General features: G+C 38.0%; 2 protein-coding genes across 4 annotated transcripts in view; both read left to right on the top strand.

Annotated features, from left to right (window-relative positions):
- The first annotated feature begins 642 nt into the window (after positions 1 to 642).
- On the top strand, positions 643 to 13669 carry LOC146484824 (uncharacterized). The gene is made up of 8 exons (XM_085104283.1): positions 643 to 871; positions 5337 to 5582; positions 6351 to 6497; positions 8454 to 8684; positions 9608 to 9757; positions 10632 to 10862; positions 11854 to 12006; positions 13238 to 13669. Exons 1-8 carry the CDS (start codon positions 814 to 816, stop codon positions 13402 to 13404), a joined length of 1383 nt encoding a protein of 460 aa, XP_084960409.1. The 5' UTR covers positions 643 to 813; the 3' UTR covers positions 13405 to 13669.
- Positions 13670 to 14859: 1190 nt separating this feature from the next.
- Positions 14860 to 23915, top strand: part of LOC146484823 (uncharacterized) — a 28623-nt gene continuing 19567 nt past the window's right edge. For 2 of the 3 annotated variants that reach the window (XR_014863525.1, XM_085104263.1), the window contains exons 1-5: positions 14860 to 14989; positions 15649 to 16056; positions 19978 to 20127; positions 21343 to 21454; positions 23777 to 23905. Coding sequence is in view for 2 of the 3 variants with exons in the window: in XM_085104263.1 (XP_084960389.1) it covers positions 20046 to 20127; positions 21343 to 21454; positions 23777 to 23905 (323 nt within the window). In the remaining variant the exon portion in view is untranslated. The remainder of the gene's footprint in view (positions 14990 to 15648; positions 16057 to 19977; positions 20128 to 21342; positions 21455 to 23776; positions 23906 to 23915) is intronic. The other variant, XM_085104264.1, reaches the window with a different exon arrangement.

Here is a 23915-nt window from a genome sequence, read left to right as displayed (position 1 = left end):
ACTATAACCCACGGTTATTACCGGGAGTTATAGTCCGTCTGTGACGCAGGCTATTTCACCGCAGATGATTACTTTTGTATGATAATTTGCTAAATTAATTTAAGAATAAATCGATTAAATCACGGTTTAAATTCGCGATATTGTAGCTGATAAGGTTAATTATCAGAAGACCCAAAGTTTTACACCCCGTCCTTAGAGGGTAACTTGATGCCATATGTGTCAAAAAACAAATGAAAGAGAACAAAAAACATTATAGAGTAACGAACATACCTATCCGCCGGTAAAAGCCCTCACATTATCTTCGGGAACTTAGGCATTAAATAACCTGATTTTTTTATTCCCTACCTTTGCTCCTGTGGGTCTTTTTCTAACATAGAATAAAACAGAATCTTTTCGTTTTCACTTTTGCCATAAAACTAGTGCTTGATTTCATCTATATTACTACACTACTCTTTCTAATTAAACTATCATGCCATCTGTCTATATTCTCGTAAGAATCCCGCTACCTCAAACAGTTTTCAATAACATTTCTGTTAATAACGCAGATGATGGACGCCCTTCTGTTTACATCTGTCAACAAACTTCTTTGCGCTAAGTTATTGCTTCTTTCCCGAAATAATCTCTTGCTAATTTTCGATCACTGTTTACACAACACGTTTAAATTGCATATAATCCGACTTTCAGTCCCCGTAACAAGCGACGCTCACTTCACAGTTTGTCAGTACCGATCAAAGAAAACGACGAAGAGTTTGATCTTATCAGACATCAGTTTTATCCACCTCAAACGAACTGCTTCTCTTGGCCAGCTTCGTCATGGTATCGGCTCGAGTTCTTACCCTCGTTGTTCTTTGCTTCGAGTTGTGTTACCAAGGTACCCTGTGTTTATAGTCATATATGTTAGAACGTAGTGTTTGAAAACAGTTAATAACTAACGTGCTAGATAACAGTTTTTAAACTGAAATTCTAAAGGCTTCTTGAATGACTCTTACAAACTGACATGATCGTGATTTAAGAATCTGAAAGTCTTAGTTTGCCAGTTATTTTAGCTACTAATCAGAATGTATGCCGATCAAGTAACGAATCATTTAAAGAGAAGAGAGGGTTTGTTTAACACAAATTAAAAGGCTAGTTCAGTAAACCTTTTGTTCAACCGACAGAAAGAGAGACAGATCTCTTAAACGATCATAAAATAACTTGAAAACCCGGCCCATAACACCGACCCACGCTGTCAAAAATACATAACATTTTAGAACTTATTATCAGACTAAAACCGCCTGGAAAACCGCTTGGAAACTCACGATCAGAGTTGCGACTGATAACTCACGTTCAGAATGAAACGGTAGACTTTTGGTCCCGGTAATCGTTTTATGAGTCATGTAGTATAAATAATTTTAAAACGCTGGGATAAATCTTCCAAGGTGAAATCTGTAACCATTTCCCAAGGTTGCAGGTCTGCTACACAAATGGACCAAAAAAAAGAAAAGATTTACATCGCATGAAATCTGGGTTCTTACCGTTCAGTTGATGAAGTAGCTATCACAACTGACTTTATAAATCTCTATACATTTTACTGCTTCGCCGAAAACTAATTCTTTTTTTAGTTAATCAACAGCAAAGAAAATCATAGTTTTGCTCGAGCGCGATTGTATAAATGAGGTAGAGATAGATAATTTTAAGATAATGTAAAATGCGCTCCTTCATTTAAATCAATCGAAATATTGCTGGTCATTACTTGCAGAAACGGATTTAAAAATCAAAATTTAAGGCTATAAAAATTATGCAGGATTTAAGCTTTTCACACCGGAAGGGAAGCTAACTACGGTTTGAGATTGGGAGAGATTGGCCATGTTTGATCGATCGGGGAAATATCTATCTTTATTAAAAAAAAAAAAAAGAGAAAAGAAAAAAAGAAAAGAGAAGAAAAAACCCTGGTAAAAATTTACCTCTCTCATGAATAAGACTAGCTTCATTAGCAGAAGCGTCAAAACCCGGTAAGAAGGAAGGAAAAATATTTCAGTTGTGAAGCAACAACAAATGTAAGTTCTGCTCAGTAGCTTTCATTTGAATGGTCACACTTTAGGATTTCATCCAGAGACTCAAAAGTTAGAACCACCTTGTACAGCATAATAAACAGCACCACAGGAAAGTACTGCTCAGTAGCTTTCATTTGAATGGTCACACTTTAGGATTTCATCCACTGACTCAAAAGTTAGAATCACCTTGTACAGCATAATAAACAGCACCACAGGAAAGTACTGCTCAGTAGCTTTCATTTGAATGGTCACACTTTAGGATTTTTATCCCCAAACTCGAAAGTTAGAACCACGTTGTACCGATACCGCATAATAATCAATTCGCACAGGAAAATATTGCTCATGAAGTATCTTTCATTTAAATGGTCAGAATTTTGAATCTCATCAGAAACATACTACTTGAGCGAAAGTATATAACCGAGACGGGTATCATGATATTTTAATCAGGTTTGAAAAGTGGTGGGTTAGATTAGGATAACAAATAAAAACACTGTATAAAAACAAGTGTTCTTGCGAAATCCAGGCAAAGAAACGAAAAACTTAACGGGCACTTCTCCCGTGTGTCACCAGTCAGTTCTTTGGTGTGTCGAAATACCTTGTTATAACAAGAAATTACATTGAAATATATCACCAATAATAACTCAATATCTATTGTGTGTCCTTCACGGAACTAATTAATTTCCCTTTTCCGTAACAATGTCTGTTGCCATGGATACGTGTACAGTAAAAAAAAATTCGATCATGCTTGTTAAATTCCTACTTGTTATCCATAAGATAGCCTTTTGAAACCAAAATCAAATTAAACAAGTTTAATTTTACATGATGAATGTGATAATCCAGTAAGGTAACATGTTAATTTAATTCGCCGAAAGCATAAGTTTTTTTTTTGTAAGGGACTTGGCGCTAAATATTTACTCTAGTTGTTTGAGTAGCTCCCTCAGATGTCCGCAAGATGCAAACCACAGTTTTTTAATCATGTTTCTATTAGGAAGATTTTGGGTGAGAAATTATCAAAATTAAAGTATATTGGAAAGCGAGTAACTTCGAAATTTGCTCAGTGTTTCGATTGAATTTCAATTAAAGAAACAATTCTTTACTCTATGTATCACTGTGGTGATAAGCTGGATTGTAGTTCAGAGAACTCGAATTTTCTTTTTCCGACAGTATGCCTGTGTCACTGAAAAAATATCTGTATCATCGTTTGATCAAGTTTAAAACATAACATCACATTTATTTCACATATACCACTCATCGGCATTCAAATTCTAGCAGTATGCAGGATGTTTGTCCCATGAACCTAGTTTAATGACCTTAGCTCCCACGAGTCTCCTGTAGCTCAGTGGTAGAGCATCCGAATTAGTAATTGGAAGGTCTTAGGTTCGACTCCTAATAGGAGCACTCGGATTTCCTTTTTCCGAGTATATCTGTGTCACTTTCTAGAAGAATACATCATTCTCATTCATTCACCAGGCTTGAAATATATCATCACATATATTACATACGTCACATTTTTCTTTCCAAAATGCCAGCGCAGTTTCTTGTTTTTGGATTTTCACCATAGTAGGAAAAGTTTCACATACGACCAAATCGAGATTGGAATCATTAGCCCAGATGAAACACAATTCACAGACACCACAGATACCTCCACAGGACGGCACCCAGAAAAGATCAGACAAAATTGTTCAAATTTTTTTTTTGTATTCCCACATAATGTTATGTTTTCAATGGGAAATTTGTGCAAGTTAACACAGTGTCATCCGTAATTCGGATTCTTCAGCTGAAAGTTTAGATTGTCGAAAGTTTTACCGAACCGAATCTCATTTCCCGAATTTACGAGGTACTGTCGGCTTTCCGAAAATGTTAGCTGACTTTTTTTTTTTTTTTTTTGCACTTTTAATGACGTATTTTTACCTCCGAAAACGAAGAAGGGTTAGTTAATTTTTCACTGTTGCGAAAGTTTGATGTGACCTTTGGCTAAAGAAAACGCTTGCTTTATGCTTATTTTTGCATTTTCCGTTTTTTCTATGTAAATGCATTGTATTTTTATTTTTAAAGAATGGATCTTACTATTACTATTCAGGCCGGGGGGTGGTGGTGGTGGTGGTGGTGGGGGGAGGGGAGGGGAGGTGGTTGGGGAGTAGCCATAGTTGCCCTGTGCTAACACCTCATCCGGTGTGGGAGAAGCAATGATTTTCCCAGTTGCTTCCCGATAAGAGAAAAACAACCTTTACTCTAGCTAGTTGTAATTCTGCCTCAACGCAGTAATTTAAAATCCTCTTAGGCCCGGTAACGCAAAAGACTTGCTGCTGGTAAGACCATATTAAAACTAGTAAAAAGGCCAAGTTTGAGACCCTTGTCTTTTAAGATAGCGAAAATCACTGGCGTTAAGTCTGAAATTTTTACAGACGTATGTACGGAAACTAGCCCGCGACTTTGTGCCACTTGTACCTGTTGTGCCTTCAAATACGAGTTTTAAACTTTAATTTAAAAATAAATGCTCGTATAAGAAAAGCATTAGACAGATTTAGATGGTCTGAACACAGCGCTGTGAACAGTAAATGTTTGGCCATTTTCTCAGCCTATCAGTTACAATTTCAGACGTTTCTAAGTTTCTGGTTCTCTGCTTTCAGTTTTGAAAAAAAAAACACGGAAATTTTTTGCTGAGAATTAATAGGAATTCTCACGACGATTTTGCTGAATTTTAATTAAAACTACGTAATTATTTGAGGAAGAATCGTTTTACTAATATGAAATTGCTCTTTGACTGACCAGGAAGAAAATACCAAGTGAATTCTCCCACTGCCGGGAAGAGCTATAATCAGTTTTTAGCGACTTCTCCAAAATACACATGTAGAACTTGAAAAAAACTGGCCAATTTTTTCAAGTTGCAATCCTCTTTCACCCAAGCCATCCACAGCCAAAGATTATTGATACTAGTTTCTGTGCACTAGTAGAAACTATTGCTTTATCAATTTCACCTATTCAGATATGGTTTTGGGCCATTCAAAGTAAACGCTAAAATGGATGACACTGCTCCTTAAAAACCTAGGCCATTCTATTGTTTCTTCAAGAAGCCCTGGGGTTTTGAAACATAACCGAGTCTCTTGAATTGATCTCTTTTTTCTCTTTCCCCTAGTTAAAGACATTTTGAAACCTGTCATTGTAGTAAATGTTAAATATAATATAAAGCCAAAGGTTGCTGTCTTAGATCTCCGATAGTCCTGTTCCTGTGTTGAAAGAACAAGAAGCCCTGGCGGTTTCGAGGCATGTCCACTCTCATGAATTTTTTGCTCTTTGCCGTAGTTGAAGCGTGGAAGTGCAGCTCATGTGAAGTTCCATACAAAGCCAAAGGCTGTTTTCAAGACAGGCCTCCTCCCAATCGCGCATTAAAAGTACAAGTACTAAACGTGAGAGACCCACAAAGTAAAGTGTATGGCGGTGATCAGATCGACTGGTATGATTGGAATAATTACATGGCTAGGTTTGCCTGTAGATGTGCCAAGATTGTTAAGGAGAAAGGATGGAAAGTGTTTGGCTTGCAGTTCTATGGTATGCATGAGTTAGCTAAGAGTTTGCTTATATGGAGTAAAGTCGTCCCGGGTAGAAGGAGGGGGGGGAGGGAGGGAGGGTGTGGAAATTTTATAGGAAGAGGCTCCGCTCCCAGGTTCAAACCCTTATACCCTTTTATATACCATTTTTGACAGAAAAGGTAACCCTTTCATATCTTCCACAGAAAATGGTACACCTTTGACATATCTACAGTAGAAACACTACATCGCTAAACTAACAGTTTGCCCGAACCTTTTCTATACCTCAGCTTGTGAAATGCCTACCCTTTTTTTACTGATCTCCAGTCTGAAAAAAGGTAAAACTGCAAACGCAAAAGAACGATCATCCACGGTTGCCTCAGATTTAAAATTAGGATAGCAAAGTAACATATTATTATTAAAAATCATGAGAATTAATTATCGCGGTCGACAATGGGAGACCGCAAGTCTAATTTTGTGTTTGCGTTGGGTTGCCTGTGCAAATGCATGCGGAACAAGGCCACTTCGTTTCTCTGTCGCGAGAATTTACCTCGTTTTGATGCAAGAATCTGGCCTCATTTTCACGTGAAGATTTCACCCAAACAAGTTCCCTCTCTTCAACATACAAATTGGCATGCCGACCTAGCCTGTTCCAGGCTCCTTGAGAGACGCGCGAAGGAGAGGGCGAGGTGACGAAAACGAGGGGGAAGCTAATGTCGACCGCACTTTTTAAACTGTGATTACTATTACTAGTCACTAAATAATAATTACTCATCATTAATTATTTCAGGGGAGTGTTGGAGTGGAGCCCCTGGTTCATATGATCTTGACACCTTCCAAAAGTCCCAGACCTGCATCGCAGATGACTATAAGGTTTGTGGCGATTTGGATAGACACTGCATTGGAAAACAGTGGACAAACTTTGTTTTTGAAATAGGTAAGAAATTACCCCTCACTTGTCTAATCTCGTACACAAACCTTCTCCCTCTTTGGGACAGTACATCTGGTAAGATGCCTTAAGATCCCTATACGATCCCAGGACGACAGTTTAAGTCAAAAAATCTCCTCAAAATGCGTTCATAATAGCATAAGTTGTCACATTCTAATCTCGTGCGCAGGAAAAGAACATCTTGTAAAATCCATTTTTATGATTCCATAATGTGTCATGAATGTGGCACATAGCACAATGCAACTGCACATGCTCAAAAATTCTAGCAAAAAAGACTTTGCTGCAGTCTCGTACCCAGAGCCCTCGAGGTTTGTTAATTGAACTGCTGACCAAAAGATCGTAGGCTTTGGAAACGAGGATGACATTGCTCACGAATAGTCCAAGATGTATTATTCTGAATACGGTAATATTTTACCTACCGTATTCAGAAAAGAAAATTAATGACTTCAAGTTTCCCGAAAAGAAGCTACTAACGTTTGCTGACAATTGTGACCAGAGTACGCTATATTACGCGTACTAGTTGGATGTACGCGTTAGATTGCCAAGCAAACATTTTCACAAAACTTTGAACAGAGAGACAACACTATAAAAAATTGTATGTTTATGTTTAATGAACAGTTAAGTTTAATTTAAATCGATACAAGAAACTACCTCCACAGAAGGACGGAAGTGTCAAGATATATTTTTTTGTAAGTCTTGCGTCTACGCACGTGCAAAAACAGAGACTTGAAAAGTCTCGCAAACGGTGGTTGATACGACTTGCATCGAGCCATTAATTATACTGGCCAATCAGATCGACGGGAGAACTTGATCGATTTTACCAGATGTTTTCTCCGAAACAAACATCTAGGTACGAGATTAGTCACATTCAGGTTACTAGATTTTGCCGTCCTTTTTCATCGGTCGTCCTGAGGTGTTGGTTCATAGCCTCTTTCCCAGCCCTCTTCGTCCTTATCGAGTGAGCCGGACTTCTGCCGTAGGCTTGTCACCATCGTGACACAGCTCAATGAGGAAACACACTCGACCGCGCGTCAAGGAAGTCCTGGGGAAGAGGCTGTTGGTGGACAAGATGGAAGACGCTCATGTCCTCAAATGGCGGGAAAATAAAAAAAAAGGATTTTATTTTTTAAAAATTCTGTTGATTAATTAATCAGATATATGTAATCAATGATAAAATTCTCCTAGGACAACAGTTCGGTAAACATTAAATGAGTTCTCAAAGGCGGAGAAATTCACCGACGAGTTTGAGTCATTTCTCAAGTCCCAAAGGCTGAATTTGAAAAAAGAAAGCCTAAAGTTACCAATATTGCTACCCATTTATACCCTTGTCTCCAAGAGTCACACAGGTATTAATACTTTCACTGCACAGGATAGTTAAAATAGCCAAAAAAAGGAACCACTCCAGTTGGTTTCCATTGTTGTCAAAGTTGCCGTTTCTAAGTAACGCTAAATGTACATGGCATTGTCCATTTAATCATAGTTACTTGAGGGACTGGTTATGAAACCTTGCCATGAAAACAATGGTGCTGCAGTTTATACTGGAACGGCTGCGACCCTGCGTAATCCTTTGGTTTAACGTTCACACTACAGTTTGATATCTTAACAAAAACGTTTCGATTGGTCAGTTGCTCCAACACATTCCTAATTCTATTGTTGTTTGTGCACGGTCAAGGCTAAAAAGGCAAACAAAAACATATAACAAAGAAGTTTATCAGGTTTTACAACCATTGCCTTCAATTAACTATGATTTAATCAAGCTATAGACCCTTTGCATAAATGGCGCCCAAATTTGAATAACAATACTTTATACATCCTAAGCCTCATATTCATGTGAAAAATCCTTTGTCTGGAAACATAAACACGAGGCTTAGGATGTATCAAGTATTGTTATTTAAATTTGGGTGCCATTTATGCAAAGGGTCCATTATCGTTCTCTTTTTCTAGTACCTGATTGTGGTTTGGATGTAGAGAGGATCGGCTGCTTCAAAGACAACAAAGTTAACCCTCGGCCGCTCCCTGACTACATCATGACGGACAGACAGAAGAATCTTAAAATCTACAGCGGCCAGTCGGTAGACTGGAGGAACTGGGATGCCTACATGCCCGAGTTTGTTTGTCGCTGCGCCACGCTAGCAAAGGAAAAAGGGCACACAACATTCGGAGTACAGTATTATGGTTTGTAATACCTGCAGAATAATTACAGAAAAAATAACCTGTGTAGCTTTGCAGCGCAGCTTGTACAGGTATTTGAGCAGTGATTGAAAAGCTAGCAACAGTAAACAGGCGTACAACATTTGGAGTACAGTTCTCGATACTGCGTATATAGAGATTTAAAAAGTAATTAATACACAAGTGCGCCCTAATGAATAGCCGAAGAGACGCATGCGCATAGCACCGATTTGGCTATAACCATACCATGTACAACAAGCGCAAGTGGAAAAATTGTTTTATTAAAAAAAAAAACAAGGAATATTGTTAGATCTTACTGATTTCGCTTTGCAAGAACAACCAAGACAATTTAATGGTCGCTATGCTACCCTTCCCAAAATAATTTTAATTTTTCAAGGGTAAACTCAGTTGTCGAGACGGCTAGAGAGACACCGTGAGGTAAACTGCTTGAAAGACACACCATGAATGCGGACATGCACCAGATCTCGAGCCACTGACTAGCAGGTCCAAAGGTTGACGTACGCTAATCTTTGACAAAGGGCAGTGAAAATAGCCCATTTTACAGTTGTGTGCTTAGTGACCTGGTCTTGGATTCTAAGCGAGGCTGGGGTGACCTTGTTTTGATACAAACCTCACTGCTTTTCATATGTAAATCATGCTGTTCTTATGCTATCTAGTTTTCATTTATATATGAACAGCAGTGAGGTTTGTATCAAAACAAGGTCACCCCCAGCCTCGATTCCAATCTAAGGCCAGGTCACTAAGCAGACAACTCTAAAATGGCCTATTCATCTAGCGGTACATGAAGGCGCTTAAGAGTATTGAGACGTGTTGTAAAATTGAATAGGACGAGTACACGAGAAACAAAGTAAGCCGTATGTCACCCTTGTTTCATGTATTTCATGTACACTGTTTTGTTGTTTATTCAGGAGAATGTTGGAGTGGAGCCGGTGGAGAGAATACATATGCCAAAATAGGTGTGTCAGGAAACTGCCAGGACCAGTGTTTTGAAAAGTGTGAACCCCACCGCAAATACTGCGCAGGATTAAACTACGCCAACGCAGTCTATCGACTTTCAGGTGAGCTACTATAGTTTTTTCAGTCTTTCTTCCGCAGTTCAAAGGTATGAATTTTCATACACATCATTTCGCATTTTTAGTTCTTTAATCTGGCAAACAACAGTTACGACAACAGAAAAACTTAATTGGAAAAATGACGAAAGCAATCACACTCGCTAACCGAGATTTTGCCAAAACGTCATTCAACGAAAAAAAAATAAACAATAACGCAAAAACAACAACAACAAACAAACAACACAAAAGCAAAACTCATAGGTGTTCGTTAGTCCTATGCCAATCAAACCATAATTTATAAGCAAATCAACAGTGGAACAAGATTAAAATGGTTGTGCTTATGTTTTAAGCTGCAAATTAACTGCACGAAAAATTGGATTTGCTCTTTTTTTGATTCGTATCAAAGATGAGGTCAAATATAATAACATTTTTGACAACACACTTGATGCACATCAAAAATACGTCAAATATGTGACGCCTTTGCATATACCTTTGACTCGAATCAAAAGTGAGTTCAAATGTATTAACAACTTTGACCCTACCTTTGAAGCCGTCAAATTGAAATCAAACAACTTTGACTCCGCTGTGACGCTAGTAAAAGGTGGATCAAATATGTGATATCTTCACAAGTATCTTTGATTCCAATCAAATTTGACTCCTCCTTTGACGAGCGTGAATCAAATGCGGCCTTTGTCACCTGTGATTCGAATCAAAGGTAATCAAAGGTGGCCTTTGACAGTCTTTGACCACACATTTGATGTGCGCAAAGGTGTTTTCTCGTGCAAGCACTACTTAAACGCGAGTTTCAATTTGCCAGGTTGAAATCAATGTACTGGTTACTCCACGTTAATATTTAACATCCACGATTCGTCGTTTCTAGATGCCCCGTGTGAGATATCCTATGAGGCCGTTGGTTGCCATGGTGAGGACTCTAAGAATCCCGCATTCGCTAACGAGCTACTGAACCAAGTAAATCCGACCAGTGACAAATTCAGAGGAGTAATGATGGTATATGGAAAAGAATGGCAAGGAGAATTTACCAAATTTTTGTGTAGGTGCGCGAGGGAGGTCCGTCAGAAGGGATACACCATGTTCGGAGTGCGTAACCATGGTAAGCAAAAGAATTTAAAGCATGCGCATAAGGAACGTGCTTACGTGTCAACTGCTGTGACGCAAGCATGAGTGAGCGCGGTTATGCAGGGTTCCGTGGTCTTCAGTATCGATTCACACCTCTTCCTCCTCTCCCATTGACCAGTTACACGGGCTACTTTTTCTTGCACTTATGTCGTTGCATGCAAACACACAAACAAACAGCGTGCGCCGCGGAATCGAGTTTAACTTGTAGATTTTTAACTGGAGAGATAAAAACCTCGGTTGTTGTTTTTATCAATGAACAGCCTTAATCGGCTTTCGAACAACCGGACCTTGATGAAATAAGGATAAATGAATTAACAAAAAGTGGCACTGAATTATCAGAAGGCATTGTCCATGACGCAATGATCAAATACGCTTTTAAGTGAGAGAAATGAACATTAACGTAGTGGAACATAACAGTCCCAACCTGGTGGGTGGCAGGCTTAATAATGCATCAGTTAATTCCAACAGTAGCTATTGCCCCCTCCCTACACGTACAGTACAATCGGCTGGGGTCATGAAGGAAATTGCAACATGCGACTTGAATAAAGCAACTACGTTGTAAGTCAAGACCTGCCCAGTTTCACTTTGATTCTGGGCTGAGTTACTCGAAGCATGGTTAGCGCTAACCATTGGTTAAGAGGTATTAAAACCTATAGGTTGTCATGGCATTTAACCCGGGTTAGCGCTAACCATGCTTCGAGCAACTGGGCCCTGGTCTGAATTACCAAAGATTCTAAAAAATTCTGAGTGATAAACACTACCTAAACTTTTATACTCAACCGTACTGGCATTCAAATGGACACGGAGGGGGAGGGGAGGGGAGACGCTTATCATAGTAGTCTCCTGTGCAGTCGCTCTTTGGTACGTGACGTCACGAGCCGAAGATCAAGAACGACTGCGGCTATTATCATATAGGTGCATGTTCAAGGAATTACTGTAGCCTGGATGTGTCTCTATTTCAACAGGGGAATGCTGGAGCGATGCTAAAGCGGATGAAAACTATGACAATTATGGCGCGTCAGACGAGTGCTTGCAGAACAAAACCCAGGCTTGTCCACAGGGTTCTGACGCATGCGCTGGAGGCGCAGACGCCAATTTTGTCTACAGGATTATCACGAGTAAGTTAAGATGATTCCCTTGAAAAAAAAAAAGTTGTCGTAAAATTATCTCAGCTCTCACTGATCGTTAACTGAGTTGCATTATTGTATTATTTCGAAAAAATGCAATGAAAAGAATGGATCACCGTGCTCGCAAAAGAGCTAGCTTTGATCCACTTAAGATCAAAGTTACCCACAATTGCTGAATTATTATCTTTCAAATACGAGCCTGTTTGTTTTGGTCTGTTCTTGCTATCTCTAGTGGGAACAGGAATTACATATATAAAGGAGAGCTTCCAAAAAGGTTACACATCATAGACTGTATGAAGCATAAGCAGCCATTAAAGATAAATTTCTTGGCACGGACGAACAATATGGAGCAGTGTCAATTCAAAACGTTTCTTGCGGATCTCAGTAAGCTCTTGTTTCTAGCGATGACTCTTTTTCTGTTTTTTCTGTCATATACTTTTTTAAACGTTTTCAACATATAAGGAAAGGAAAATGGATATAAGTTAAAATAACGGGATAAAAATGATAGGTTACGGTGCTCGTTTGGGAGTAAATAACCCGGCTCAGTATTGACTGAGCTTGGCATCAGTAAAATCCGCCATGTTTCAGCGGCAATGCAAGAAATTATGCTCAGTTGGAATGCGCAATGCAAAAACGGTATCTAGAGATTGAAGCGGAAGTCCGTAAAAGGAGGAATGTCTCTTATAAGGTTGTCTTAATAGTTTAAATCTGAATAGCTACACACGAACAGCATAATAAACAGCACCACAGGAAAATACTTCTCAGTAGCTTTCATTTGAATGGTTACAGTTTAGGATTTCATCCACAGACTCAAAAGTGAGAACCACCTTGTATAGCATAAATATAGCACCACAGGAAAGTGCTGTTCTGTAGCTTTCTACTTGAAAGACCAAACATCTTGGATTTCATGACGCCAAATACTCAATTGCTTCACACAAAATAATTTCTGTTTACTGACAATGGCGACAACCGTACAACGTCATGAAATTCAAAATGGCGGCGCCCGGGAAATTTAAAATCGAAGATAGGCGATAATCATATCTAATTTTTATCAATCTTCAGAATGTCACTTCTACTTTTTTTTAAAGTTAAATTTATAATTAAGACACTATTTCCGACAATTTATCGTCAATTTGTTGTCGGAGTGGAGGTCAGTTCCCTTTAAGTAGTATATCTCTTATCAAAATATACAAGCTTAACTGTTGCACTCCATTCATTGCAGACAGACGACGTTCAATTGCTGAAGCAGATAAAGTCCCGGATGTAACAAACAAGGAAGCTCGAGCATCTGATCTCCGCGATGAAGCGGCTGCTAAAGCTGACTTGTTGCGACGTTTTCGAGAAGATAAAGTAGTCAAACGAAAACGAAACCCTTTAGATAAGATGTAAGGTCTTAAAAGAAGTTTTAACCAACAAGACTCACCAGCACCTATAGAAATACCTGGAGAGCAAAAGGTCAGGACTGGTTGTTCCGTTCATGGTTTTCTCTTACGCTTGTTATGTTTTGTCGAGCATTTATGCTTGTATAGTTGGAGGGATTATTGTAGTCAACGGTAAATTTAGATTTGTGTCTCAATGTACACGGGTAATATACCGGGAAATGTTTCAATAAAAGAAGTTAACCAGATAAGTGTGTACATGTGGTGCATTAATAGATCCTTTGAAGAATGAATTGGCAGCTGAGTGATGTCAGTTCATTTTATACGTTATCAGATGTGTGGTGCGGCACTGCCGCAACGTATCGAACATAATTTTTCGAATACTTTTTTGTTGTAGTTGGTGCTGTTGCTGTTGTCCATTTTTCTGATTTTTAAGTTGTTATTGTGTTACTGCTCATTGTTTTGATGTTGTTGTTCATTATTAAAGCTGCACTACTGCTCCGCATCAATGTTAGTTTTTGCAATTGGATTGGCAAATGGAATCGGGAAGCTGTAACAACGACAGTATAAAAAACAACAACAGCAGCAGCAAGAACGATAACAGTCGTACACAACAACAACAAAAACAATAACAGCAAAACCTAAACCACGAACAACAGTCAGCCCCAATGTCAGCAAGCTTCAGCCGACAATGACAACTTTTGGTGGCAACATATCAAACGCTTTTTGTTAGATCAAATAGAAGAAAGATCTTCGCAGTTACTACGCATCTTAAGCACTGAGTTGCAAAAAGAAAGCCTGAAAAAATTCAGGCTTGAACGGGATCCCGTTCAAGCCTAAATATTTTCCAGGCTCTCTTTTTGCAACTGCTTTAAAAGTTGCGTAGTAACTGCGAGAGGCCTACTCTGGGACCTTAAGTCGCCGTAACTTTGGGCGACTTAGGGCGATTTAAGGCGGTTTAAGGCGAGGATCTTCCTTCTATTTGATCTTTCATCCGCAGTTCGATAGTGTTCACGTGACCGCACACTTGAACATTTTTCTTTTGTATACGTGCTGTTGCGCTGAGCTTGAAGAAAGTATCTCAAAATTAAAGTTGAAACACTGTTGCTAGGGCTGTGTGTTTTTTGTTTAATGTTTACGTTCCATAAATAAAGAGAGTTTTTAGAGTATAGGTGATAGCATCACAGAAAAGTCTTGGATGATGACGTCACAATATAGGTATCGACAATCAGGATATCGAAAAATGCCAAATATCAGTTAACATCGTACTCGTACCCGGATCGATTTGAAAAAACTGGTATCGGCCCACCATTATCAGGTTTTTGTTGTTGTCGTTGCTGTCGCTTTGCAAAAAAAAAAATAATAATAATAAAAATAAAATAAAATAAAAATCCTGGAAACGAGGTTGTTAAAACGTGTCAGCGAAAAGCGTGCGCAATGTTCTAAGTGACGTCACAAATACAGGATTCAAAACAGACCGGATTCCATTCTAGGCCCAAATGGACGAAAAGGGTCTTTTTTGTAAGAAAAGAAATGCATTCACAGATTTAGATGTGACTCTTTTCGTCAGATGCTTGTGAATATCATGTCATCAGGTGACTGAAATGTAATGTTTTTGCGAGTAAGAAAAATTAAGTCTCGCTTGTATTTTTGCCGGCATTTTTTGCAGTTTTCCACGTCCACTGGAAGATAATTTGAACTGAGGAACTGACAGAAGAAGAGCAAAAAAACGAGTATAATCTTTTAGATGCGAACCGAAATATCGAAGGCTAATTTATCCGGAAGAACAATCCAATATGTTATTAAAAAGAAAGCGTCGAATGGTCGTAAACAAGAGAAGAGCAATAATTGGAAACCCAAATTTTCAACTTGCGCTGTAGTCGCGGAATGACCAGGAAACCATGGCAACGCCAAATAACACATGTAGACAAAACTCGCATGCGCGCGCTTCAAATTGGAGGCCAAACTAATTGCAATGCCAAGCGATGACTTGCATTATTGTCTGTGTGGTGGTGAACCCTTTTGCTACACGGTATAAAATTTCACAAGAAGTGGTTTTTTTTTTTAGCGCGCCTCACCAAGATTTTGCAATAAAATAATAGCAAGCATAAGAACTCGATTATGGGGATATGATACAGCGTTTGAGCAAGAGAAAACTAGGTATTGTTTTTCATCCTTGTTGCAAAACGGGAGGAAATTAGAGAATGATATGTGTGGCTTAGTAACTTTTTCATTTAGATATTTTTAGCTGCAGCTCACCATTTTGTTTTCCGTAAAATGTCACGTGACAACACCACCGACGAGAACTGGGGACGAGATTGTTCGTATTGATCACCAGTCCCCCTGCCGTGCTCCTTGTTAAGCTAAACGCGGGACAAACGACATGTGTGGAGATAGCTTTGGTATTCGCAAACATACACAGAGTTGACACGAACAAATAACTCAGCGCCACAAGAAAGTGACGCTACATTAGCGCTCGGGAAAAGCAGAATAATTGCATCGAATATCTAAAACTATCGCGATCGCCGAATGGTTTGGTGCTGCGAACGATTCGCATGACTCCGGGAATGAATGGAAGAAGCAAGCTTATTCATCGCTGATGTCGACTGTTCCGCTTCGTGCCAGGAGATTTTGGTATGAAACCTGCTGTTTATAATCTTCAGTAAGTATTGTCTATCCAGTCCATCAAATTCTAACACAAAGCTGTTTATATTTTAAAGTCATTTGAATAAACGAACACGCTTATTTCAGAGGAAAAAATTAATTTAATTGCAAATAGAAATTTTCTTAAGTCTGATCGATTGATCTGCAGGTTGCACTCATTTTCCATAGCTCGAATTTTATGGAATGAATATTATTTTGTCCGAGAATTAGAACAGCAATCGGACAGTGAACAAATTTTATTCTCCAAACGTTTCATTTTGGCCCATTTAATAAGCTTTTTTTTATCCAAGCTGTTTAACTAATTGATATTTCCAACATGTATAAAAGCTATGAGCTTACGGTTAATTGAAAGGACTTATTTGGAGAAAGCTGGTTTAAATGGGCCTATTTGGTCACTAAATCTAAATAGGCAGGGAAATTGAAAAGAAATCTCTAAACATAAATGGAAGATTTTAGCGAAATTCACCGATCGATAGATTTATAGTGCAAACGAGTTAAGGAAATTAACAGTCAGTTCTAAAGTAACTAATTATGGTAATGGGCTCGCGATCGCGTGGGAAGGTACTAAGGTGTTGTAAAGTGACTTTAAATGACAGGAAGATTTGGCAATTTACATAAATGACATCTGTTGTGAATTCATATCATAAATTATGAGTCATTATGCTGCACACTGTAGTCTGTCTACAGTCCACTTGCAAGGAAGAACTCCCTTAAATTTCCCTAAGGTACATATGTACATCCTAGTGTAACAACGTTAAACTTTTAATGTATACTGCAGTATAGCTGATTCTCATTGATGTGTTATTAATATCATCTAGATACGAACACATGACAATACACATGTCCGGCAGTTAAGCTTTGGTTCTACTTATCATCACTGGGCTCACTTACTGATACATGTATTAATCATGTTTCTCTTGTAAGTTACTGACTATTTACTAAATTAGTAACCAGGGACAATTGTATTTCCATCTGTTCAGAAAAAGGGAGTCAACTGATTGAGTTAAATTTATAGGAGTGTTAACATACTGTGACATTTTTTTCGCCAAATGGCAGAATTATAGTTACCGAAGGGCTGTTTTCTTTTAGGGGGTTTCATTTGCAGAAACACAGCATAATACGTTCCGTTTATCACTGAAAAGTGAATGTTTCAGAACACAACCTTGTGTACAGATGTCGTCAGTTTCCTTCCCTTAATTGTTCCTTCATTGCAAAAGGTACTAGTCTTAATGGGAATAGGAGACTTCTGTGCAGGCTACTCCAGCAGGAGAATATGAAAGATGGTCTGGATCCAGGGTGGTTCTTTGGATTCAATAATATTATATGCATAATTTTTTTCTTGAAATTTTTTCCTGGGGAACAGACAACCAACAGGCGCACCCAACAAGAACATTTAAACCAAATACTCAAAATATTATCTCCTGTGTCCCCAGGTAGTTTTGTGTCCTTTTAAAGACATATTGTATGTAACCTAATACAGTTTGATCTGTTCGGTTTCTTTAGCGGAGACTTTTGGCTGCAGAAAGCTTTAGCAAACAGAATGTTGTTTCCTAAATTTACTAGCTATTGCTGGCTTTACAAAAATTCTAGCTGATCACTCTTACGCACATACCACTCTTCTGCACTGCTAGCGGCCAAAGGACCTTTCAATATCGAGCAACCTCTCTGTGGAATGGGTTGCAGCCTTCGCTCAAACTTAGCCCTTCCATGACAGTGTTCAAGCGCTTACTTAGTCAAAAACTTCTTAATGACTGTTTTAGTTAATCCACTAGCTTTATCTTCTTTTGTCTTTTATCATTGTCTTGTACTTAGTTATGTAATGTTAAATTGACTCTGAAAAGCCCCGTGGGGATGAGCCAATAAAGTATGTATGTAGCTATGTATGTATCACCTTATTTAGCATTTTAAACAAGATACTTGCCCCTATGAAAATGAACGAATTATTTTTCCAATATTACAAAAATTTTGAGCTGGCATTTTGTTGCAGAAAAGGTTGGATTTTCCTTAAACCTAAATCTGAATTTCTGAGGTAATTTTTTAAACAGAATTATCCTGCAAAATGATCCCGTGGGCACCCCTAGTATTGGTAGATCTAGTGTTAATTAAGTCCAAGACTCATGAACTCTTGTTTAAGAAACCAACTCTCTGACACTCCTTGCTGTAGATATAATCAAATCATTTTGTCCAAAAGTGGCTGAAAACCACAATGTTTGAAATAGAATAAAAATATTCTATGGTGCGAAAACTGAGACTGAAAGAAAATTCACTGCTTTGAATGTTCTAAGACTAGCAAATAAAATGTTCTGGATTGCACTAAAGGTATTTGCTAACAGCAGAAATTGGCATACATGTATGTGTCTAGTCTGTTATGAACAATGTACTTCAATCAGTGTTTTTTAGTTTCAAATGAAACTTCTCGTCCCTGCTCCAAGAGGTGCTTCTCTGGGTACTCCAGTTTTCCTCTCTCCTAAAAAACCAACTGTCACAGTCATTTTCCAATTCCAATTTGATCTGGAGAGTGTGCCAATTATTAGTGCTCTGTGCTAAATACATTTGATTTACATGTAAACCATGCCAAGCTGCTTAAATGTTCAATTCCAGTTCAGGTTAAAAATGTTGCTCAGTGATGAAAGCATGTTGCTTCCTGTTGTTTGGGCACATTCTTTAACTTGAAATAAAAGCATGGACTCAAGATGTATTTATTTAGCCAAGCTTTATTTTATGACTGAGCCAAACTGTCAAAGTGCCTTTTTTTATCCCATTTTAATTATTTGCTGGTGTACAATTATAGTTAATCCACCCTTTTTATCATACAATGTCATGTATACTACTTTTGAAGTCTTTTAGCATCCTCCACATGTGTATTCATGTATCCATGTAGTTAAAATCTTTTTTAAAATCACGTTATAATTTGTTTTACATTTTTAGCCCCAAATTAAGGGACTTTACAATAAAAGAATTAAAATTGAAACAATTAATAAATTTTTAAGTTTTTAAACTACAATTTAAACTTAAAAATTAAAATTTGAAATTAAAATTGAAAGTGTTATAAGTGAGGTACATGTATTTATATATAATATGAGTATATTAAGTATTGTCATGATTATTAATAGAAATTTATTGTACATGTAAATGTGTAATCTCATTTTTATTAATTTTTTTGCTGTGACATTCGTATACAACTGACTCACAGTGTAATTTGCACAGAATTTTGTCGACTTCAAATACTTCTCTATGCTGTGGTGTTCATTTTAATGGTCATTTCATCCACAAACTCAAAAGTTAGAACCACCTTGTAGTTACAATTTATTACAACGAATTATGACAATTTATAATAGTGCCAAAATAGTGACAAAAGTGCTAAGGCACTTTACAAAAGTGAGAAAAATATTAGTGAGTCCACAGACCTAATTATTGTTAGTTTTTCCATGCATATTTCTTGTCTCTAATTGACTTTGGGTATATATTGAAAGGACCTCGGTGTCACTAAGAGTACACCTGCTTGGACTTGAATTCAATGATTTTTTTTGCTTAAATTTTGCAGTATATATGTTATGCTTAATTTTTTTTTTGGTTTCAAATTTTTCAAACCAGTTTAATTTTTATTTTCCTTTGTGCGGTATTCATTACCATAATCTGAGACAGATGAAAATCAAATGCATAGTTTGAAAATTTTTAAACCTCCAAAAAAATTGAACGACAACATATACATTTCCTAGGCAATTCAAAAGAACAATGAAAGATCAACAATACGAAAACAATGAGCTAGCTCATACATACTAATGAGTCTGACTAGACGTGCATCTGCAGATTTTTAGACATGTATACGCCTCCACAGCTTTGGTTCGCTTAATTCTGGCCTGTACTGTACATCTTAAAGAGGATACATGTATTTGACTGTACTTTTTACTGTTTACAGCTTGGGTTGAAAATGTTATGGCCTTGTAGATAATGGCAGAGTTAGCTGATAAAGAATACACATAACTAATGGACAACACTGATGAACATATTTCACATGAAGTTCCTTCAGATCCTGCTTCTTACCAGGGAAGGCGAACTTCAGAGCAGGGTAAGTTTGTTAACAACAATTTAATGATTAACTCTTTCAATCCCAGGAGTGATCAATATGTAATGTCTCCTTACATTACCAATACATTCTCAACCAGGCAGGTAATGAGAATAAAGAAAATCATCAACTAGGTGATGTTGTTTGATGCAACACCAAATTTACTTTACTTTACTTTAATAGTTTGGCAATACAAAGAACAAGTATTGACAGGAAAACCCTAAACGGGACCTACGTCCCTCACTGAAGGGTAAAACCTGAAGCCTACATTAACTAAAGGTTAAACAGCTACTAAAGTCGAAAATAAGTACAGTGGAACCTCTCCTTACAGACACCTCTATAATACGGACTCCTCTCTATTACGGACAGTTCACTTGGTCCCTGAGAGACCAAAATCCATATAAAGCCTACCTCTCTAAAACGGACACCTCTATAAACCGGACACTTATCCCTGTCCCCTTGGTGTCCGTAATAAAGAGGTTGGACTGTACATACATACATAATCACATGGAAAAGGATGTAAACTGCAGCTCCCTGGTTACTGACACACTGGAAAAGGCAAACCTGTTTAATAACTACTTAAACTCTGTTTTTAGTAAACCTTGTAATGAACCTGTGTCACCTGGACACTATCCCATTGTACCACATTTGGGAGAATTCTGACTAATCTTGCATCGAAAATTCTGTGAACTTAAACTTTAAAAAGAGATGTATGGCAGTCGGGTCAGGAGAATTAACATTCAGGTCATTGGAGTGTCAGGGTCTCAAGGTGGTTAGGGTTCCTGGGCTCTTGGCTGAAAAAAAAAAAAACAAACCAAAAAAAAAAACAATGGCTCCAGGAGCCAGTAGTTCAAAGCCTGATTAAGCTAACCATGGGTGAATGTGAATCTTGATTCAAGTTTAATTTCCACTCAATAAAGATTTTTCCAAAAGATTTTTGATGCTAGATTACTCAGTTTTAATGCGACTTCTCTTCATCATTAGCTTAAAATTACATGTGCATGTAGCTTTTAAAAACATTTTAAATGTATCATTTTATTTCTTTGGGGCTTCCAGTTTTCCTCCCTCCACAAGCAGAAATCATTTTCTACTTTTTTTTAATCTGGATTTAAATCACCTGTTGATACAGAGATGGATTTTCTTTGTTATGTCCCTCTCATTTTTATTGGTCATGATAATCGCAAAATATTACATTTGGCTAATAATATTATTTTGCAGGAAGCCATTTAGATTCAGAGGATGACTTGTTTCTTGGCACTGATGCACAAGTATTTTCTGCATCATTACCCCCATCGCTCTCCCCAGGAAGCTCTGACAGTGTGTCTACTGGGTAAGCAATACTCTCCTCAGTTGACTTTCAGTTGGTCACAAAAATTAGTGTTTTCGGGATAGTCAGCCTTCTTCTGCTTCTATGCTCATCTTGGGATGGTCTTAGGCCTGGTTCAAACGCCGTACTTCAAATGAGCTGCCGAATCCAATTCAATAATTTAAGTTCATGTGAAGTACAGCGTCTGAATCAATTTAGAATGGCTGATCTAATTTGGATCGGCTCAGCCATTTTTCTCACCTGGCTTAACCGAGAATAATGGCTGTGGACCTGCTTTGATTCAGACGCCGTACTTCACATAAGCTGAATCAAATGCACAAATTATTACAAATCTGCAATTTTCTTCAGTAGTAATATGCTTCATTGTATTAATTTTGGCTGAATTAAGTTCAGCGTCTGAATCAATTCAGCCGGGATTAATAATTAATTTTGGGTCCGTCTAAACTCTAATTCCATTGGGCTCATGTGAAGTACGGCGTCTGAACCAAGCCTTAGAAACCTACATGTAGGTTTCTTAAGAAAGGCCCTGTTTATTTATTCCTCTTTTTTTGCATTTTATTATTTTACCAATTATGTAATAATTATTGGTCTGACCAATCACAACAAATACAAACAGCACAATGAACCAATCAGAATTCCATTAAAAACAAGAAAACGATTGCGAGCAGGGCATAAATAATCTAGCCAATCACAGAGTGCAGCAAAGCAAAACCAAAGCAAATTATGCGAATTACTATTGCCAATCGATTTACAACAGCTCTATAAGTAATACCAACTAGTAATAATCTAAGATGAGGGAGTGTGTTTGATGGTATTGATCCCAGGGGATGCCAGATACAAGTCCCAAGATCCATTTATTTGTTGATCGTCCAATACAATCTGGACTCCAATCTGCATTTAAGGAGTGTGTCCTTCCTACATCAGATGCAATAAGATATTCCATCAAGGAAAAATATAGCATATTTTTTTTCGCTCGAATTCACGCAGCTTAGCTCCGCTCAGGTCTTCGGCCTGACAAATTTATTAACCTTGGCCAGTCGCTGAGGATGTTATCATACCTATACATAATCACTGTGGAAAGGGTTGATGATATCCTTACAACTGGTTAGCCGACTTATTGTTTAGTTATTTTCAGCGCTTTTGCTGGGCTTAATTCTACTATAATATTCATGCATGCAGAGGGAGGCAGCATGCCGGCTGAGTGGTTTGGGTGCAGTCAGCTGGCTGCAGTTGTTTCTTAGTATCCTTGAGTTCAACTCCTTGGCTGTGCTTGTAAATAGCCAATGTTCAATGCACCCGACCTGAGTCAAGTCGTCTATAAGCCCAGAGGATTCAACTCACTGGAAGTCACGTCGCAAAATTATTAGGGCAACAACAAAAACCTTTCTCATACTTAAGGTGGCTCTATACCATTTCTTCAGTTTTCGCTGTTGGTGATATATATTTTTCTTGATGTTCTGGTTCTTTCAGCCCTGTGAAATTGTCTGGGTTCAAACATAGTTTCAAGTACCTAAGGCCTTGCACCTTTGCTAAAAACACCGTTTTAACTAGTAAACCACGTTTCCATGGCAACCAGCATATGATACATCTGTTGATTCCATCACTCCTAGCTAATTTTGAAACGGGTTTGCCGAATTTCGCGCGGTAAATTTTTTGCTGTTTTTTTTTTTTTTTTTTTGTAAAGAAGAGAGAAACTCCAAAGTATCTCCTTGTAAAGTCAAAACAAATTCTGTACATACGTTTGGCCAATTTCTGCATTTTTCGTTTTTGCCATTTATTGCAGTTGTCCATGTAAAATTCTCCCTAAGATTTTTGGGAGTACAAATACCAGCTAAATCCTAACATTGAGCCAATTTTCAGAACAAATTCACCATGGAAAACTCATTAAAATAGCCTTAATTTTCAGCCTAACACTGCCCTTGTTTCGCGCACCAGCATAATCAAAATTCGCGTATCAGTTAGAAACTGTGTGCGCTCGCTCCATTTTAGTACCCAGTCACCACGCGCCAAATAACTATATGGAGTCACCTTCCTTAAAGCATGTACAATCATCTAACAAAAAACAATGAACCTCACCTTTCTCTGTTTGCCAACATTTCTAGCCCTCCATAACAACCTATGCATTTTTTTCTCACGACACGACTTCCGGTGAGTTAAATCTACCCCGTCCTTAGACAATTTGGCTTATTTCGAGTGTACTGGACAACCCTCAGTTTCTTCCTGTTTGTGTCATTATTCCTGAAAAGCTCCTATTGGGGAGAGGATAATCAAGTATATTATTATAATTTTTATTATAATGCATTTCACTTTTATACACTGTACCAGGTTTCATTATGAATCATCTGCTGAGAGCTTAGGAGTCCCAAGAGATCACAGGATCATTAAAAAGCTGGCTCATGTGGGAAGACTTGATAGCTCTGACAGCCTGACATCTGACTTCTCTGATTGTAGCAGGTAGATTTCT

The sequence above is a fragment of the Pavona decussata genome, unplaced genomic scaffold, assembly GCF_977016875.1.
Source record: "Pavona decussata unplaced genomic scaffold, jaPavDecu1.1 SCAFFOLD_29, whole genome shotgun sequence".
Lineage (NCBI taxonomy): Eukaryota > Metazoa > Cnidaria > Anthozoa > Scleractinia > Agariciidae > Pavona > Pavona decussata.
The sequence above is the reverse complement of the archived record's forward strand: the minus strand, read 5'-3'. Positions and strand labels throughout refer to the sequence as shown.

Excerpts from the sequence above, each read along its gene's own strand:
- LOC146484824 (XM_085104283.1), top strand. The coding sequence starts at position 814 with ATGGTATCGGCTCGAGTTCTTACCCTCGTTGTTCTTTGCTTCGAGTTG. Across the intron at positions 872-5,336 it reads CTTCGAGTTGTGTTACCAAG|TTGAAGCGTGGAAGTGCAGC; the intron begins GTACCCTGTGTT and ends TCTTTGCCGTAG. Across the intron at positions 10,863-11,853 it reads GTTCGGAGTGCGTAACCATG|GGGAATGCTGGAGCGATGCT; the intron begins GTAAGCAAAAGA and ends CTATTTCAACAG.